Source organism: Calonectris borealis, chromosome 16 (genome assembly GCF_964195595.1).
Source record: "Calonectris borealis chromosome 16, bCalBor7.hap1.2, whole genome shotgun sequence".
In the NCBI taxonomy this organism is placed as follows: domain Eukaryota; kingdom Metazoa; phylum Chordata; class Aves; order Procellariiformes; family Procellariidae; genus Calonectris; species Calonectris borealis.
Window position 1 is genome coordinate 3,497,750 of NC_134327.1, and position 21,222 is coordinate 3,518,971.

Here is a 21,222-nt window from a genome sequence, read left to right on the forward strand (position 1 = left end):
TTGCTCAGTTTACCAACCCAAAAATCTGAAAGGCAACAAAACATCTTTCTCAGGATTGCTTAATGTGATGGTATAGGTGGGAACTAAATGTTAATGTAACAGTTCATAGTCCTGGAAACCACTGTTGCTGAAAAACAGGAATATCTCTTTTGGCGGTTGACAATATTGTTTTTAGGTGGCCTCACAACCTCTCACAGACTTCAACATTTTGTTTCCAAATGGAAAGTGATTTCAATGAGAAAGATACTGAAGAAATTACTAGTTTCTAGTATAGCTTCAGTTTTGTTGTCTGGAATAGTCATGTGCATTAGAATATGGAATAACTATACTGGTCATTGGTTTTCACTCAGTTGCAGCCTTGTATTTCTGATTGCATTTCTTAGTTCTCTTAATGCAGCAGAATGTTTACCTTTACAGCAGTTGACAGAATTAAAACACTCTTCTGGAAATTTATTTAATTTTTTTATAATGTACAAAGCTTCTTATTTTATAATTCATTTTTCTTCACGTTTGTTCTTTCTTGCATATAAAAGATTTTGCAGGGGAGGGAGAGAGAGATAGAGAACTGGCATAAATCAAAAGAAACCCTACAATTCACAGTGTATTAGTTCTTAGTGTATTAGTTTGCAGTGGACCAAGTTATTTATTAAATCCCAATTGATTATGACATAGTTCTACTCAGCTTTTCATTTTAAGTGCAGAGCTGAAGCTTTGTGAAAGAACAAATGCTTTGTGGAAAAAAAGGAGGAAAAAAATTTAAACAATATAGGTTTTAATAGTAGATTGGAGAGAAAGGAACCTTAAAAATACCACAGAAAGCAAAACAAAAGGAACACAGTACTGAAAAGCCAGACCAAAAATATGCATTAACAAGTATATCAAAGTGAGTTTCATTCTGATATGATTACACTGAGTACCAACAATAATATGGACCATGCCAATCTTCTCATAACTAGCTATCAATTTGATGGCTAGATTTTGTGGAAAGAAAGGAGGGAAGACACAGAAAGATACTGGTTGGGTGAAAACTGCAGGGTAAACCAAGAACAGCAAATAGCCAGAGTTGCTTAATACTAAGCAGAGGAATAGAAGAGAATAGGAATATAAAAATAGGTGGAAAGTACGGTCTAAAATGAAAAATCAACAGCCATGATTCTAGATGTAATATAATATATTCTGTATTTCATATAGTTCTATATGAAATGTAATAATGCCTCTGAAATAGCTGAGCTATTGAATTCCTTTTTAAATGTGCCTTTGAGTAGGAAAAATAAAGGAGATGATTAGGAAGTAAGGAAGACCTTTTAAAATTACGTATTGATTCACTAAGAGAAAAAGTCATTAAAAGAGAATTAAGGTTGCCTGCCAGCAAATATAGAAGTTCCTAGATGAAGATTGACACTTGTGAAAATAAGAAAATACACTCCATAAAATGAAGCAAAAATAGTAACAGACACAGAAATATGTAGTTAGAATAATAGCTCTACACTACCGCTCTGCTTTATCTTAAATCTTTTATTTTTTTACCATTGTCATAAAGAATGTTTTCAGAACATGTCAGTCTTCAATCCACACCTAAAATGTGGGAAGGCTAAGAAAGATGAGAAACTTCCAAACTCTGTCATCACCAGCTTCAGAAGTCCCTTGGCAATACGGTTTAACCATGTGCATTAGTCAGTCTTACTGTTCACAGCAAGATTTTCTAACCTGTTCTCAGGGTTCTGAACCTGTCTGCAGCCGGTGAGAGTCCACGACAACGTATAAGTACATAGGTTTGAGGTATTTTTCTGAGCTGCTGATCAAGAATAAGGCATACTTTGTGATCAGGGGTGAGATTATCAGGTGGAACGAGATTATCAATAGCTACTGCCATCTCCTTTAGCTCGAAGGTACGATGGTATTGAGGGTGGAACATATATTTATTTCCCAAGGAAAAAGCAGATATAATTATCTAAGCAACGTTCCCTTGATACTAGGTAGAAGTCCATCGATGCAATCAGATATCCTGAAAGGCACTGTTCTAGTGTGAACAGCAAGGATATGCAGTTAGCACTGAAGTCTTCCATTTAAGAACCAAAGATTTTTGTGTTTTGTAAATGGAGGGATGTGTCTTTTCATCTCTCTGATCTTTATTTGTGATATAAACACTACATTCAAAAAAATGCTTGATCGCTCCTGGTGATTGTATTTGGCTGGAATTAATGCAGGTGGTGTCAGTTTGGATATATTACCAAGAGCTTCTCTGAGGCAACAGATACCTCTGGGAGCACAATATAGAACCTTTCACATAGGTCTGTTCCAGAAGCTAAGCCAGCACAAAGGGGTGGTGCGTATTTTATTTTTAATTCTCCCAGTCAAAGTTTTACTCTGTGAGCAGAACAAATACTGTTTAAACCTCAATATCATATGAGTGGAGGAAGAAGAAATGACTACTACTACTTTTTATATTCTACAGGGCTGGGTATAATTCATGCCATTTTTTAATACCATTTCTCTAATTTTAGCTAATAAGGCAGCTATAATTCTCAATACTAGAGAAGGTTTTGAACCTTGATTAATTTATGTTCACAAAATACTTTGAGATCCTTGAGTGAAAGGAAGTATAGGAAGTAAAAATTGAGGAAAAATAATTATCAACATTCACATAAAATGTTAGTAATAGGAAAAACTAACAAAAAAGCCCCCCATCATTTAGAGTCACTTAGTTGATCTGTATCTACAGTAAACACTGTCAGTACATCTGAGATCAAGAGAAAAGGTAACTTAGGTATTTTAGGAGGAGGTGCACACATGTATACATGGTTTTGTAATCTATAGATGTGCATTTGTATAACTCGTTTTTGCGGAAATTATTCTTACTACAGATATACACATTTTCTTTAAAAATTCCGATGCATTTGATTTTCTGTTCATTTCCATTTTTTCATATCTTATCTAAAAATTCTGCGATTTCTTTCTAAAATTGCTTAAGATTTCTCTGTAACAATTGGCTACTGATCTTCCAGAGATCCCACGGCTCTTTTTCAATTTGCCTGAGCCACAGAGATGTATAAAACATTGAAAGGAAAATTGTAATGAGTGGCTTTGGGGAATTTGTCTAAATTCCTTCCTTACATGTTTCTTTCCATCCTTCTTTCCTTACTCATTCACATCATTACATTTCTCTTTCTTTATAGAGCAGTATTGCAAGAGCCTGTGTATGGCAATAAGTTACCACAGGTATGACATGCTGACTGATGGAAAAAAATCATTGTGCTGAATGTAGACTCTTGTAAAATCATACTAATACTTAAATCATTATGTGAGAAAATGGATTCTGTGTGTACAAATGATAAGAATAGGCTACAAGTTGCATTTTATTTTCCAGATTCTATCACAAAATCACAGAAATTCTTCATATCCCATGAAATACAACAGTTACTGTTGTAAGCGTCCCATTCAGTATTTTATGCCTGTGAGATATATCTCTGTATATGGACTGTGAGAATATTGACTCTATACTTAATTTTTTAAGACAACTTAAGCTGCTGTAACATTGTGTTATCATTCCTTTGGAAGTAGCAAATATGGGAGCACAGATAAGGCAATAGGCATTTTTAAATTATTTTAACTGAATTTATTATTTCAGCTGAATTTTCAAAATAGTAACTTAAAGCATAACAGTCAGGTACTTTCTGTTTGAACGTACTTAGTGAGGGGAAAAAAAGCATTCCTAAAACATTTCTAAAACATAGGAACTGAAAATTGTTATTTATTATTATGTAATTATTACATAATTTTGTTATAAATATTTTATTTTGCAATATAGTCTAAGGCATGAAGATAAATATTTAATATATTACTCAAGAGATGTATATTACTAGTGTATTTCTCATCTAAGATATCAGCCAAGTTCAAAATTAGAGAAAGATTGTGAAGTAGAACTTGCCACAGGAGTTTAGAGTTCAGGGGTTTGAATCAGATTCCCATCCTGATTCCCAGTATAAAGTGTGCCTTCAAGTATTTTGTTGTTGTAATGATAAATTATCTGAATTAACTGAAGCAAAACAGTAAGAAAACTTAGTACCACACTGAAACTGCAGAACGCAAACCCTATAAAAATAATTTGCTTAAGAATGATTTTATGTGTATTTATATGATAGCTTATGTTAAAGATATGAAATCATGACATAGGCTGTGGGGAGCTATGATTTTCCTGATAACCAGGTGCATCCTGCATTTTAAAAGAACTCAGGCAAATTCAATAACTTCGCTCTCTTTTTATTTTTATTGCTTTAGACTCAGTCTTTCCAGAACTCTCACAGATTTCATACTGATTGTTGAATCCAAAGCTGCTTAATAGAGTTGAGCTTCATTGTTCAGCAGCAATTCTCTGATGAAAGCAAATCAAAATGTAAGCATAAAAGGAATGTAACTCTTGTATTTAGGGAGCAAGAAAGGGTCCATGTTCACAGACTGACCAATTTTTAGTGATAGTTAAATAAAGGAAAGACAAACAATCCTCACAGAGCCCACCATCTGCAGATTTAAGACCAACCAGCATGTGAACAGCTCGTCTCATTTTTGTCTGATTAAGAACATTGAAACATTGATACTTCTCATGGTGGCCCATTCTCAATTCTGTACCGCCGTGGGAGTCCTTATGTGCATAGTTGGATGGAAGTGAAGTGGCTCTCACATTTAAATAGGGGGTTTTAGAAATGCAAGCAAAGGAGTCCTACATGTAGCGAACAGAATCATGTCATGCTGCAGAATGACTTGCAGTCTGCCACACGTTTTCAGGACTGGATCATGAAAACAAGTTTAATATCTTCTTTATAGTTTTACCATTTGTACTCCCTCGTATCAGCACTCAGGGAAAAAAAGAAAAAAAAAAGAAAAAAAAAAGGTGCTATATTTAGCACTCAAAAAAACAGAAGGGGAGAACTGATAAATTTGTATAATCTGTCATCTTTCTCCTTGTAGCGGAAGCCAGACCAAGTGCGCAGCTTGCATTACCATCTCTCAGCCTCACTGTTTACTGGCTCAGTTTGCACTTGGTGACATTATTTGACATCCGATTGCCTGTACGCACATACCTGCAAGCAATATGTGCCTATTATACATTTTTGACAGTAATAGCCTTCTATTGGTTTATGAAAATCAAATGATCTGAAATGAGAAAGTATTTCATCTCAACGCTTCTGTGCTCGCACAGAGAAGCAGCTTGCTGCCAAAGAGACAGCATATATAGTGGTATGGAAGTACCTGCCTTACGGCAGGGCTTGTGCGACACAACTGCTGCGGGCGGGGGCTGGCCAGGAGTGGGGACGTAAAGGTACTAGGCTCTGTGTCAGCGCTTGAGAAAGTCAGAAAGAATATTCCTCCAGTAAGTTGACAATTCAAAGCCTGGACTTTCTAATGAGCTGTCAGTATATGTAAAACCTGTGTTTATTTTTAGGGTGATGTGGCGTTATCAACTGTATGATTGATTTCCAAAATCAACCTGCTTCAAATCTCCAAACCAAAAAAGGTTTACACCTGTTAGGAATGAAAGCGATTCCACCAAGCAAAGTAGTAGAAGGGGAAATAGCTTGTAAAAGTAGTTGAAATTGCTTTTCTGAAAAGAGTGAATTTTTATTTCTAAAATCAAAATAGAAAACCCACAAAAGTTCCTGCAGTAAAAATGTACTACTGTTACAGTAAAGGTTGACACATCGTGGCCTATTCTTCATGCTTCAGCATAATATCTTATGATATTATGAATGCAGCCTTCCAAAAAAAAAAAAAAATCCATTAAAGCGAACACTTTTGCAAAAGGGTGAATTTTATTCAAAGCTGAGTGATCTGATACTGTCTTATTCGACTTTGTTAAGGTGGGGGAAAGTGGGAAAGGAAATACAAAAGTCCCCTGTCCCAGTGGATTATGGGGTGGTGAATTCTAATTGGGACGTAAATCGTGTTTGTGTTATCTGTGGAGACTGGCCTCTCTTAATTGGCATGCTGAGATCATTTTGAAATGGTTGATATAACACCGTGGTCCATTGAACAGGAAGCTCTGCTGTTTTCACAGTTTGATAATCAATGCATCACTGCACACAATTCCTTTCAAATGTGTGTTTGTTTGTCCTGTTTGCTTAATTGAACAGCTGCAATTACTGTTACATACAACTGAATGTTAATTCATGGAAGAAGAGAATTTTGCTTCTTCATTATAATTTTATGTATAAATTGGAAACCTATGTAACATTAAGTGTTAATTGAGTGCACAAATTCGTAGGTTTAATCAACCAGACGTGACAAATCATATTTTGTACAAAAAAGAATTGATTATTAGCTGAGTTTTTCTTTTAAATTCAGCATCGCTTTATTAATATGCATACACCTCATTCATAAGAACAACAATTGCTACTTGAAAACTTGTGAAAGAATACAGTATTGTCTTGTAAAAAAACTAACGTTGGTGAATACAGTTCATTGCTTTCTCCTGATCTCTGGGACAGATCTTAGCAAGTACAAGTTTGTGGTGATAAATTTTGCTTAACGATTCACTGAAATATTTCCTATGTATTTAACCCCTTAACTGAATTTACAGCATGACAGTACTCTTTCAATTGTTGCTAAATTTTGCAAAATGTTATTTAAGGTGCTGTAGCAATCCAGTTAGAGCGTGAGTTTGTGTTTCAGGGTGGTTATGCTGCCTACCGGTATGCCCAGCCTGCCACTGCCACTGCAGCTGCCTACAGTGACAGGTAAGACCTCATTTACTGCTAATAAATATTTGACCAGTGGAAGCTGAAGATGATTCTATAAATTTGCCTTGTTGAAGTCTCATAACTGTCTTGTTGCTCTGCAGATAATTGTGATATCTAAAGCAGACTGTTTTATTATAATCCATGAATAGCCATAAATTGAGAGATTTTGGGCCTTAATTGAGAATCAGGCATGAGATGTGCACATTCCCAAGCTGTAGATCATCCAGTTAATGTCTGTGACCCTTGTACTATGTAGATAAATATATGTACAGCTTCATGATGGTCTGCTACTAAAGATCATTATTCGTCTTAGGAGTATTATTTCAGTTGATTTAGAACCTGAACCTATTGAGTGCCCTCAATTCTCATTGACGTTGTTTTAGTCAGTGGAAACTGAGAATGAACTGTGTCTAAGCTTGAACTTAGAAAGCTTTTCCAAGGAAAAACAATATTTTTTCCATTTGCTTTCTTTCCAGGCATTTGATTTTTTGAAATACTGAAAAAAATTCAGTTATTCTTCTTTTGCTCTGTATTTTTATCCTCAAAATGTAAACCGCATTTGGTGAAAATAATACCAGGAATAAAAGATTATTAAAATCTGCATAAGAGAAACATGCAAAGACTTAACTTCAATAAACTAAAAGCCATGTCACATAAATTAATTTGTCTTCTTGCAAGATGAAAATTGGGACCCCTTTGAAGCCAATGTCTAAATTGCTATTGACTTCAGTAGGAATAGGATTTTGTCAAATGGCATAAAATTAAGTCTTTGCAGTGTGTGGACATGATTTTGTCATGAAAAGAAAGAATATCCGATGTTTTCTTCATAAACTGTACCCTTAAGAAAATCTACGCTATCTTTAATACTTTTCAAGTACTTGAAGAGTGTACAGTCGTAAAGGGAGGATGTATATTGTGAAAGACACATGCATATATTTGCTTCACAATAGCAGTGAGAAGTAAGGTCACACTTCTCAATTCCTGATATAAGAAAATTTTCCCTTGGGATCTTGGAGATAATTTCTTAAGTCTTGAATATGTATTGAAAAATTTCTTTAGATGCTAAATTAGACATTGTTTTAAATGTTTCTGTTTCTTAAAGAAATCAACAGATTAAGAAATTTCAGTGAACTATTTCTTAGATTGAAGTGCTGTTCATGGATTCTGTATTTTTAGAACAAAGTACCATGGTATGAATGTTTCAATGCTATGCATGCTTATTTGCCTTTTAAATGCTTATTCTGGGTAATGAAGATATATTTTTAAAAGTTATGTGAATAAAATAATTTGCATGTGTGGCTGAGGCATGCTGTGTCAGACAGGTAAGCAAGTTACTTTCTATTAATTTTGGATCAGTAATATCAAATAGATATGTGCTGTACGCACTTTGTTCGCGATGTGCTATTTCTACTTAGGGTAACCTACAAAGGTGAAGTGCTACTCAGTAGTTTCATTTCATTTCCACAAAGGTGTGTTAGCATGTCGCAGCTCTAGTATTTTTCTGTGAGCTAATAATGCAAAACAATTCCTGCTTCTAAAAACTTACTAAACTGAAAGGACAAAATTATAAATAACCTCCTGTGGTTAGTCATTTTTTGCCAGATATCATTCAGGATCCCTGGATCATTTTATAGGGTGTTTATTCCTATGAATAAATGAATTTCTGAAAACCTCTACGTTACATAGCGAAACTGAACAATATCAAGATGACTTTTAAATGCTTTAATTATGAATTAATGTACCTTCTCATAAACCAAAACAAATGCTGTAAGATAAAACATCAGTTTATCACATGTTCTGCTATGGGTAGAGAGTCAACATCACTAAGAGTTATGCTGACAAAAAAAGTAAAGGATTTGTTTAAGAAGACAGCGCTCTTAAAGGCTGTAAAGGAAGCTTGAGATGGCATCAGTAATAATGCAGTTGTTACAACCCTTAATTATTTTTTTGAAAATATGTCTAATTTTCAGATACACTTTGTGTATAATTAGAATTGTAATAACCTGTCTTTTCTTGCATAATTTTAAGTATCTTAAATTAATTTTATCTCTCTTGGATTTTTTTTAATTTAGCTTCTCTTTTTAAATGTGGTTAACCCTCATCTTTGATCTGCTTCCCCCAAATGAATATGGTTTCTTGTCTCAATTACAAATATTGTAACTGAATTTCTTTATGGGAGAACCCTAAAACTAGCATAGAGAACAAAACAAATAACAATCTGCTCAAACATTTCTCTGCATATGGGAAACTATGTACAAACATGGATACCTCTGATTACTCACAACTACAGTTTGCTTAACTTGATTAACTTTTCATTCATTTTTAAATGAATTTAATTGAGCAACTTTGGTGAATTACTAATATTGAAAGTGCTGAAATATAGTTCAGTACAACTGCTTGTCTTTTCTTCTCAATGTAATAATCATCTGCTGTCCTCTGACAGTATTGAAGATTCCATATCTCCTTATACACTACTCTTATTTATTGTTGATTTGAGCCCCTATTTAATTTAATTACACATGAAATATATTTATTGTGTGTGTGTAAACAATGCCCAGAAAAATGAAGTGAGTATCTACTATTGAAGCAGTGGCATATCATGGAAATACTACTTCATATTAATTTAAAAAAATTTAAAAAGTTTTTTTTTTTTATCACAGCTCATATACATGATGAATGGCAATGTTCCATATTTGACATGCTTCTTAAGTCAGGAGATGGAAAGAGGAAATCTTTAGATTGGAGATGTTTTGGTGAATTAAAAATAAAGGTTAACAGAAAGATTTGAGACTCCAGAATCAATACACCAAGTCAATGGATAATGATCACTGTAAGAGAGCTCTATTGTGAAGAAATGCAATGGTATCCTTGTTTGTCACAGCTGGAAATATTGCTGGAAATAGGCAAAGAACAGATATATAGGGGAGAATCAGGTGGCAAAGAAATCTCATGAAACAAATCAACACAAACCCCTAAGTATTTGTTAAGTCAAATCATGTACTCGTAAAAACAATTTCACAATGGAGGTAGACCTTGCAGATTTCTCCAGTCATTTCTTAGAATTGTAAAACAAAAACAACAAAGCAAACAAAGAGAAAGGTACTTCTTTTTTTTTTTTTTAATTTATGAAGCAATATAATCACTGAATACAACTTTAAAAAAATTTAGAATTGGATTTTTATGCTGTGTGATCTATCATCACACTAAATTGTGCTTAAAGATTTGAAGCTCTTCGCAGAAGTGGATCAAAAAAATCATGTTTAACTTTCCAATATTTAAAATATTTCTGATAATTTTTCCAATTTTTATAACTGATAAAAGGGGACCTACTGATCTATATATGTTCTTCATATAGGAGCTTTGCCTGCCAAACTCTTTTAACTGAGAGTGTTTGGAAAAAATAATTGTAAGGACATGCAAAAGATACTAAATCAGATGTCAATAAAATGTTTGTAGAGCTTTTATTCAGCTTTCTTGTAATATTTTCAAAATATAAATAAAAATATAGTTAGATTTCTGTGCAAGTCTGAAGTAAGAGAAACTAGCCAAGTCATCCAGTTGTATATTTATGAGGTAGAAGAAGTCAAAGCATGGCAGTGGGGCGTATTGTCATTTTGTCATTGCATGTTCACTTGATGTTGCTAGTATGTCTGTAATGCTGTATTGGATTTGACAGATCCATCACATAGCTCAGTGAATGGCTTGCTTGAATTAAGCCTATGGGCAGACTTATTCACATTGATTGGCTATTGGTTTTGTGTTTTATGATTTGATTATTGCATCTTTGATCGGAGTAAGAAAAATGTTCCTTTCTTGCATATTAACTTTGTCAGCAATATTTATGAAAGTGTATATGGTAGTTTAATAAAACAAAACCCCAGTAATAGTAAACTTAGCCTTGTCTAAAGGCAGAGTCATTTCACTTGTACTGCTTGCTAACCCCGTTGTACTTAATAATGATAATTATGTGTGTTTATATATGTATGATTGTGTATTCATATATATACACACATTCCCCATCCATCACCCACCCACAAACACGCACACACACATATGCACATGCACACACCCCCCTCCCACACACACATATGTACAGAGGTATTTTGCTCTGAGGGTAATTCCTTTTTTCTAATATAGTGTCAAATTTAAATCTCACTAGAAACAATGGGAAGATTCCCATTGATGACTTCGTTGTCTGGATTAGATCCCTCATCACTGGAAGCTGACCTGTTTTTTTCACTGATCTTTTTTAAAAGCAAATAAGGCATATTCCAAAATATTTTGCACATAACACTTTGTAGTATAAAATACATATTTTTTTCACTATCAGTTTGTGTTACATGTTCTGTGGTCATACATAGGATTTTGTATGAAATTTGAGAGAGGAGATTTTGTTGTAAGGAAGTTGTGTATCTTCCAGATCTGAAATCTTACTCCTGGTAAAATCCTGATATTCTAATAGTTTACATTTTTAACATGCCTATGTGGAGTATTCATTTTTGTAAAAGTACTAGTGTCTACAGGGATATAACTTAATATATTTTCCAGTTCTCTTTGGGCAAGTAGTAGAGAGTAATACTTGATATTTTTGGTCAGATTATCCTAAAATAGAATAGGTACAGATTTGATTTAATTGGAAACATACTCATTAAAGAATGAAAAATTAGAATGAAGAATAAAAATACACAAAATAAAAATGTGAGCTTCTGTAGATGGAGGTGATTTTTTTGTATATTGTAGACTTTAAGATCTTCTATTTTATGAATAAAAAATGAAAACCACTATAGTTTTATTCAAATTATTTTCTCTTATTGAGGATCTTACTAGTGATATATACTAAAAATTAAGGTTTTAAGAGCATATAAAATATAATAGCATCTTCAGTCAGAATTTAATTTCCCATTAAATAATTTTATAGGAGGATAAATATTTTAAAATGTAGTATTTCATTCATTTCATGATCGTACTTTTTAAGATTTAGGAAAAAAAGCTTCTATACACAGTTTTAATTTCTAAATTAATTGGGTTGGAAGAGGAAAAAGAATAGAACACAGCGATAACTTTACTCTTCTACTCCCAGCTGGAACCTTCAAAGCTTTTTGAATTTTGCTATACAAGTTGAATCTTGAGAAATGGAGAAGTTTGGGGGACAAGATGATACATAAGCAAGAATTGTATAGACCATATCCTGAGCTACTCAAATTTTGAGAATGAAAAGGATCAGTTAGCATCTTGGCCAGGTACAAAGGTTGTGTTTAGCTTTTGTAACAGCAATAATATAGCATATATTTAACACTTTTCTTCTTCAAACACTTGGGTTTGATGTGGTGGTGTTTGATTGGTCTAGTTTTTTTTGTGGTTATCCTGTGTGGTAGCTAAAGCTTGTTTATTCCCTAATACTGCAAATAAAAATAAAATCATTCACTTTGCTGTTACAGAGAGGTAATGGATTTGGGCATCTACCTATTAGACTTGTATGTCTTTATGTCTGTATCCGATCTGTGGCAAACTAGAGGATCACTGGCATCGTGTTAATATTTCATAATCCATATTCATCACTCAGATCACTGTTTTGGGGATGACTGGAGTATGTGACTCATGTTATAGCCATAACAGTACCTTTTAGTGAAGGAATTAGAAAGTAAAAGTAGATGATTATGAATAAAGAGAATGTAGTAGAGGAAAAAAAAAAAACAAAGAGTGTAAAATACTATGAACAGAGTTTCGTATAGAGCTAGCTGAAATAAACATGTATGGCATAGAGTACTTTCTAATGACTGAAACATGGTTCATCCTTAAATATTGTAGATATACCACTTTTTGGGGAGAACACAGTGAGTCATATTAATGTAGGAAAACATGGCAAACAATTACATTTCATAAAAATATAATCTCCTACTAAGTCTGGAAAGCTACTTTATATACTTTGATGTTTTAATACATTCCTCTAATATTTGGTAAAATTAATATGTTTTCTGATACTTTGAAGGCTTGATTCACCTGTGTGTAACATCAGTATTCATGTAATATCCATGTAATTATTAAAACTACTCCACTAGTTCAATTCTGAGGTAATATAGTAGTGAGAAGACTTAGGGTTCCTGCCCCAGAATGATGGTAAACACCTATTATGAAACTTTTATCATGTCAGAGCTTGTATTCTTCATACCCTGCTTCTACTTCTCTTTCCTGTAATTTCCATTCTCCTTCACTGTAGTATCAAGGGATATTTTAAGAATCCCCATAGGCAAGGTAAGGCTTGGCTATTACTGTAAAATCTGTTTTGGCATCCATGCTGGAAATCATGAAGAAAAAATTGAGAGAGAAGGTAGAGGAACTCTAGAGCCTAGATTTCCATACCTGGCTTCCTAAAGTGCTCCAAGTTTAAAGATGCTGAGTACTTTTGCTGCCAGTTTCTTCTTCAACATAGTGGGAGCTGTTAAATGCTTATAATTTAAAAAAAAAAAAAATCAGTGCACCTATTCTGATATTTACATATCAACTTCAATATCCTTGCTTTCTTTTTGTTTAATACATCTAGCCTACATCAGGTTATATAGCATGAGTTTTAACTTGGGGGTTTCTTACTTTAAAATAAAAGTTCATAGTAAATAACTGTGATTATAAATATATTTCTTTGATGCATTTTCATGCATGCTTTTCCTCTAAAAAGAGAAAAAAAAAAAGCATTGGTTAACATTTTTAAAGTAGGAATTATCTCTTTAATAGTTCATATGGGCTCCTTCACTCTTAGAGGATATTGAAAGAAGGTGTGACTTTAAAATTTTCAAGTGTGTTGTATTCAGCAGACTGGATAAATATGGAGTTAGGGAGTTAGTAAAACATTGATTCCTAATCCAACAGACCAAAACTGTTACAGTCTATTGGGTCAGTGCCTGTGACATGATAGACCGTAACAGTTCCTTTGGACATGTCAGTGTCTAATTATACACTTTTTAGTTTTCAGATCATTGACTTGATAGACCACAAAGAGGCAGATTAGAACATGCTATAAGTATTGTCAACCTGAGTGCTTCCACTGTGAGTGCTTTAAAAGCAAGAAGGAATTAAGGGCATTGTGAGTCAGAGGGAAGATGAAGGAATTAAATGTTATTAATAAAATATGGAATTAATTGGATATAGTATACATGGATTAGCCATGTAATTTGCAATGTGTTTTAGGCAAGCTGAAGAAGTGTTAGAAGAACAAACTTAAAATAACTATGTAGATTAGATTAATCAAGAAAGAGGCAATTTACACTCTTGCATGTTTTTACTGTAGCATTTCCCACCTCAAAGGAGTCTAAAGCATTTGGCTAGGTATTTAAATAGAATTTTTTTTCACATACCTTTGAGCTCATCAAGTTTCTAATACTCTAGGAACATACCTGTGGCAAAACAGCAGTTTGTAAGAATACCGCACAGCAGGAATGGGAATAGAAAGTTTACCCATGTATGCTAAAGAACAACTTTTTTGTGAAAACTGCTATAGGATGTTTCATATACATGCAGAAAAATGTAAGGTCTTTGTTTAAACCATACGTGTACCAGCCTCTAACTCCATTTTGTTTTTCTTGAATGAATTCTTAAATAATCCTGGCAAAGTTTTCATATATATGGTATTTTGGTTATAATATGAAAAAATGATGTTGTAAAGTAATTTGTAAAGTAATTCAAACATTAAAATAATTTAAAGGGGAAGAATTGTTATTGCTAAAGAAGTTTTATAATTATACCCCTGTATATTAGGAGATTTTATCGTGGATAAAATGGTGGTTACTAGTAAACCATAATAATCATTATGAAATCAGAAACAAATATAGAGTATATTTTAATGAGACATTGTTTTAAAGATGACACGATATCCATAAAGAATAAATCCCCCAACAAAATAAATACATATTTTGTTATGTATTTTACTGGATAAAATACTGATTCTTTACACAAAGCTGACTTCAAAATGCTATACTGTTTGCCCTAAAGAGAGTGAAAAATATGTCCAAAATATAGTAATAAATTTTTTTTTCAAATATAAATGATAAAATTTCAAAAATAGCCTTAATTTAGCAATCCTGGGTGATACTGACATCCGTTAACAATGCTGACATGGAGCACTTCTGAAGTAAAATTACTGGATTACTTCTTGAGGGATTTAGTTTAAGTGTGTAGACTGTGTTAATCACAGTAAAAGGCAAATAATCTTAGAGCAGTTACGCCACTGACATTAGTAGAAATTCTAGTATTGATTTATGTGTTGTTCAGAATTTCATCTATTAGTTTTAGGTTTCACTTTAAAATGTTAAGATCCACTTAAAAATCATCTGTGTTCCTCTTGCAGATAAATATGCGTATTTATACTATGTATATTGTATTACTACTAATAAATACATTTATACTATGTATAATATATTATGTAATACTTCATACATAAAAAAATTCCACTGATACAGCAAGTAATATGAATTAGAACTAAGCGTATTTGTATAGTTCTGATTAAAAAAAAAAAATCAGGAAATAAAATATGTATAGATTTAAAATGTAGGTGAAAGGGCTACAGGTTTTTCCACTGGTTGTGTTGTAAGACATTGTCCACGTTTTGGCAATATATTAAAAATAATAATAATTTTTCCAACAACTATACTAAGTTGCAAAGTATAGCGCCAATTTGCTAGAAATTTTCTTTATACAGTCTTTGAGCGGTAATGGGAGGAGAGAGAGGGAGAGTTCATATACAAGACATTGCCATGGAAGCATTATATCTGCACTGTATGTAGTATGGACACCTTGTCATTTCCCTAACATACTTTCCGGTATTAATATTAGGCTATGCTAAAAGGAGTCTCTCTCTTGTAGTATCTGAATGGGTTATTTAGTTAGCTCAACAGAAGGGCTAAAAAAGATTCCCCTCCATCTGCTGGGGAAAGCCTGACATAAGAATACAAATTATGAGAAAGCATCTTCTGTTGACCATTTTTCTCTTCAGGTTTTTTCTTTTTTTTTTCCTATGAGTAAATAGAATAATACAGGCATATCACCTGTCTTGGGAATGCACATTTCCACTAGTGTCCAGAAGAGTTAGGAATTTTTTTTCTTTTTTCTTTTTTTTTTTTCTTTTCTTGAAGGTGTGCTTTTCACAATTGGAAAAGTGCTTTTTAGTATTAAAATGAATTATTCCAGTTCAAGAACTTGTGTGACTGGTGGCAGGATAAAATTTAATGAGAGAGATTTCTTAACTTTTCTGTCTCTGCTGTCTTTGGCAGTCTGAATTATGTTAGAGACATCTTGTCATTGGCTAAATCACACTGAAATGTCCTGTATTGAGCAGAAGGAAGACACAGATAAAAAGCAATGCAGAGGTGCCTAACCTGGCAGTCAAATTAAGGGCTTGGTTAAGCCACCTGGAAACAGGCATCTAGTGCCATTTGAGACACCCCAGGGCATGTCAGACACCCATGCAGGCAGAGGTGACACTGGACCTTCTGGAGTGGCAGCTAAGTCCAAGCAGATGGACGAGCTACCTTTGCCTGGGCAACCAAGATGAGCTGTAGTGTTTTCTGTGAGGTAATATTTACTGAAGTAGCTACATTAATTTATTTTGATGCAGGGTTTTACTACATACACTTCCAAGACTGCTTCAAAATTTCAGAAAATAAATGGTCAGGAATGATGGAGTTAGGAGATGCATTATCTCTTGACAATGAAAGCAGAATACCTAAGTGAAAGCAAAATATCTGCGTCTTCCTCTTTATCTTGGCATCATTATTAGTAGTTAGGTTGAACAAGCAATTCTGCAGAAAAAAAAAAGAACCTGGCGTGGAAGAAATTAGTCTAAAAGTAAAATATACTTTCATCATGCACATCAGGTCAAACAAGTTACTGTTAGTGTTGTTGAAGCTTGATACCACATGAGTTACTTTCTGTTTATAGTTTTATTTTTACTTCATTTCATATATTTTAAAGGTATAGCTGTAAAGTTGTTTAGTTGTCTTTGTGTTGTGATTCAAATGCTATGAGTATGATAATGTACTTTGATCTTACAATAATGGGAATATAAAGCACGATAATAGCAAAATCAACCTTCTTATTATAGTTGTTATGCTAATATTAAAAAGTTTAAATTCTTTGATAGCCTTGATATTTAAATTTAGGACACTAGAAAGGAGGGAGTTGGGGAGGACTTCATAAAATTATTTTAGAGGGAAACTCTGAAACTTTTTCCATACTTGAATACAGAAACTATTCAAGCAGCCAGCCGCCAGCTATGTTATAATTCATCGTGAAAAAGCCCTCAACATTAGAATCCTAACAAGAGTAACGAAGCCTTAAAGTTTAGAGCATGAAGGAAAAATGAAGTATCTTTAATAATATAATGGAGAAATGTATAGACGTACCACCTATAACACTTCTGGGAAAAATCATTGCTGCACTATATAGTTAGCACCAGATCCTTGGAGAATACCGTTTGGAATAGCTCCAGTGAAGTCAGTGCTTTCAGTTAAGCTGTATCAATTTTACTGGCTGAGGTTCTGATCCATGAATTCTAAATACTGGCTGTATTTGGTAATCCCCTGGTGGTCTTACCAGAAAAAGTCAACTGATTACATATAGTTTAAATCTTCCCACTGTAACTTCTGTATTGTGTTTGCCTTCATCTTAATTTCCTATGTTCTGGGGCTCTGCACTGTTTTCAGCAGTTGCTGTATTTTTGGGAGGGGGGGCTGCATCGCTGTGTTAAGCAAAATTATTTCTGTCTAGTTTTGTGAAGTTAGTAAGCAAAGTCCAAGAATTATGGTGTATGAACTATAATCACTGAATCTTAATGGATTATAATTTCTTTTACGTTTCAAATTTCTTAGAGTTAGTGTGATTATTTTTAGGGAAGTCCTGATTTCTTAAAATCCCACTTGACCTCTATTATGGCTTCTATTTTATGGAAGCTCTGTGTTGCCAAGAAGACGGACTAAAAACTTCTGGGAGTGCTGGGTGAAATTATATGTGTGTCAAAATTTTGTTCTTAATCACGTGCTGTGTAAAAAGTGTTGAAAAGTCCAACTGTCACCCAGCCCTTTAGGGAGAAGACAGGACACAGACAATACTTAGTAATTTGTCCCATGTGCCCTACAAACATAGGTTCTTACACCTACAATGACCGACGTAAATAAACTTCCCAACACAGCTGTGAGTACCTTTGTACATCTGAAGAATAGCAGGGCCAATGACTGTAGGAGGGAAAATGCGGTACTAGGTTGATGCTTTTTTAGGAATATATAGTAGTGCAGACAAAGAAAGAGGACCACTGCCTTTCCCAGGATGGGGTGACTATATGGAAACTTTTAGGGTGAGCACTCAGAGTAACAGTCTGTCCTGTAATTAGGTTGGAATTGTGCTTCATGATGGTTAGATTCCTCAAGTCATAAAAAAGAGCATCTGAGACCCGTTGTCTGAATCTCTTTCTATCTTCCACTTCCAGGTTCTGAATTTTCCAACCAGTAAAGTAGCCAAATCACGTATGGGTCAGGCAGGATCAGCGGTTAGGTCTGTACTGTACATCCCATTTCTGTTATAAGCTTCTGCTCTTTCTGAGCTCCATTCTACTTTAGGTTGCCACTGACCTTTAAAATAAAGTCTATTTAGATGTAGAAAATGTGATAAAAGTTGTATATATTTATGTGTAACTGAATTATCAGACTTTCAGTATTTATGAAAACTTTCACTCCATTTTCTCAGTGAGGAGAAACTCCCAACTTTCCACATGTTGAAGGAGCCTAAAGTTCCAGGATTGTATCAAAGATGGTATAAAACAGAATTCCTCTCTCTGTTCTGGTATCTATTTGACATTCCAGTAGCTGAGATCATTGGTGATACTAATCACTATTGGTGATAGTGTTCATGAGGATGGGAAACATTGAGGGAATTTTGGAAAAGTTTGAAGGAAACTGATAAATGTTCGTTAAACAGAAATGCTGTTAATACTCTAACTTAATTTTTCCTGATGGAGCATGTAAAATACATCTACACTAAAAGCTAATCAACCTCATTGGAATATCAAGTATCTCGAACTTGAAACTAACTCTCAGAGTACGTAGATTAAAAGAGAGTCAAGACTATTTAAACATGCTTACAGAAAAGATTTCTGTAGAAATAAAAGCTAAAAATACTACATAGTAATTACAATTTGTTGATGTGGTTTTACTAAACTTCATATATAAAGTCTTTCTTAAGCTTAAATTCAGTGTTCATATGCATGTAGCTTCTGTATTAAGTCAATATGCTTTAGAATGAATGTATAGAAGTTTTCTCTGTACTACTTCAGCACAGTTAAGGTGACCTGTCAGGAGCAAGACCATAAAAGACAGCTCTTCTTGAAAATGGGTAGATGCAACATTTTGGTAAGGGAAAGTACTGACAAAATATATTTATGAAATATCTTAGGCCTCTTAATTACTTGTGGTAGTATAAACATGCTGAAGAAATTAGGCTATGGGATTTAAAAAAAAAAATACTAAACAAAATTGCACAGTCCAGAAGGCCTAATTTCTGTGAGTACATAACATTTATTGAAGTCATTTGTAATTAGTAATATTTTTCACTAAATAGTGTATATAATGAAAAACCTTAGTCAAGCTTCATTTAAAATCCTGTTCTTCACTTGCTTAGATATTTTTGTTTAATACTGTATTATCTAAGTCTTTCAATTCAGTGGCCTGCTTTAATTTAAAACAGGGTACTTTTAGTCAGGTGATTGAAGTTGAACCTGAAAATATTTTACGCTCTTTGAAGTTTGATGCTGCAGAGTGTGGTTTTGATTCTGGCAGTTGGACTTTTCCTGCCCATCTCATGCCATCACAAAAACTTTCAAACAATATTTGGTTTTATAGTGCAAGCCCTGTCCCTGTCTAAATACAAATTATTAGATTAATAATGTCTGAAAGGCATTCCTGAGGGTATAAGCCCTAATGTTGCTAATCAAGGATCTTGTAATAAAAGGTCTCCCGTAATAAAAAATGCAGTACAGAAAGATACATGTAGAATATCATCCTTTTTTTTTTCCAAGCTATCCTGTGAAAAAGATGCCAAGATGGAAAGGCTGACAGAGGGTGGTCAAAAACTCCTCTCCTAAAGCTGTTCTCTGTTCTACCACATTGAATCTTTCTAGAATACAGTTTAGCAAGAAGCAAAGAGGGAAGGTATTCACATGTGAGGTTTCTTTGGAGAAGTCATTTTATATGTTAAACGGCCATAACGAAGATAAGGCTTGGACTCTAGTGATTAAAGGTTTAAAAAAAAAAAAATCCAGTTTTATGCTATAGTATGGCCTGTTTTCACCAAACTAACAGCATCAAGGAGAGAGAAAGAAAGCATCTAAGGTATTGGATATGCAGAAGACCAGCTGGGTAGAACTAACAGTGCTAGAACTGATAGGGAGGTTTATGCCAGATCTGGGGCTTCGAGGAATATATTTGTTAGGAGTCTGCCAAATGGTCTGTGGGGAACAGTGCCGGGGAAATTAGAACATATTTGAACCTTTTTGAAAATTGGGGTAATGCAGGATCAATAACTACCCCAAAGTAAGAAAGAGCATCAAATCACTTACTATTACTTTTGCTGTCCTCTTCCTCTCTTTTTGTCCGAATTCAGGAAATACATTGAATGTTTAAACATTTTTTTCCAACTTTGAAAATACCTTTATAACCATACTGGTAAAAAACTGTGGTAGTTTTCAATTTGCTAGAAGAAATAAGAAATTGGTATAGGATTGAGAGAAGTAGTAGTATGCAGAAGTGTTTGCCCTTGAGAAATAGCTGCTCAGGTGGAACACAGCCATTTTGCGTCCCAGAAGTACATGTTCATGACCCGCACTGTCTGGGGTTCCATCAGAGAGCTCAGGCTGCCAAAGGGTGCCACTCCAGCACTTAAAATGATTGCACTTAGCCCAGGCTCTGAATATCTGGCAAGTTGAATATGTCCAACTGTACATTCAGATCAATGTATTTGTCACGTTACTCTTTCAATTTGTTTTTCTGTTTATCTCATCTCCCTTACAACCAGTAACAACTTTTAAAATTTTATTTAAAGAAAAAAAAGTTCACTGGATTTTAAATGTGTGTTCTTTTACATCTGAAGTATAAAACAATGAGCAGTAAAAGTTTTATTCTATACTGTTAATACACAAATTAAATTGATGGAAGCAATTCTGTATGATAATAACTGAGGAGGGCTTATTGTGTAATAAAGTTGGGTCCCCTTACATTTCTTGTACCTTTTTGAATCAATAAAAAGTGGAGAAGTGATGAGGAACATTAAAACAACTTAAAATGCATCATGAATTTTCACCATACCTTACTTGTGAGTTTTTTAAGCCTTGTACGCTCAATACAGTTAGTGCATAAAATTGGTCTTTAAAGGGAACAACCCTACATTTGCAAAGGACTGAGTTAGGTTAGCTGCCCTTTTCCAGGCCTGCTTTTCATGGACTTTAAGGCAGGTA

The 21,222-nt window shown here is 33.9% G+C and overlaps 1 protein-coding gene across 3 annotated transcripts in view; it reads left to right on the forward strand.

The window, feature by feature from the left end:
- The window catches only part of RBFOX1 (RNA binding fox-1 homolog 1), a 936,648-nt gene that overhangs the window by 897,605 nt on the left and 17,821 nt on the right, over positions 1-21,222 (forward strand). For all 3 annotated transcript variants that reach the window (XM_075164916.1, XM_075164917.1, XM_075164918.1), the window contains one exon: positions 6,667-6,731. In XM_075164916.1, the coding sequence (XP_075021017.1) occupies positions 6,667-6,731 (65 nt within the window). The remainder of the gene's footprint in view (positions 1-6,666; positions 6,732-21,222) is intronic.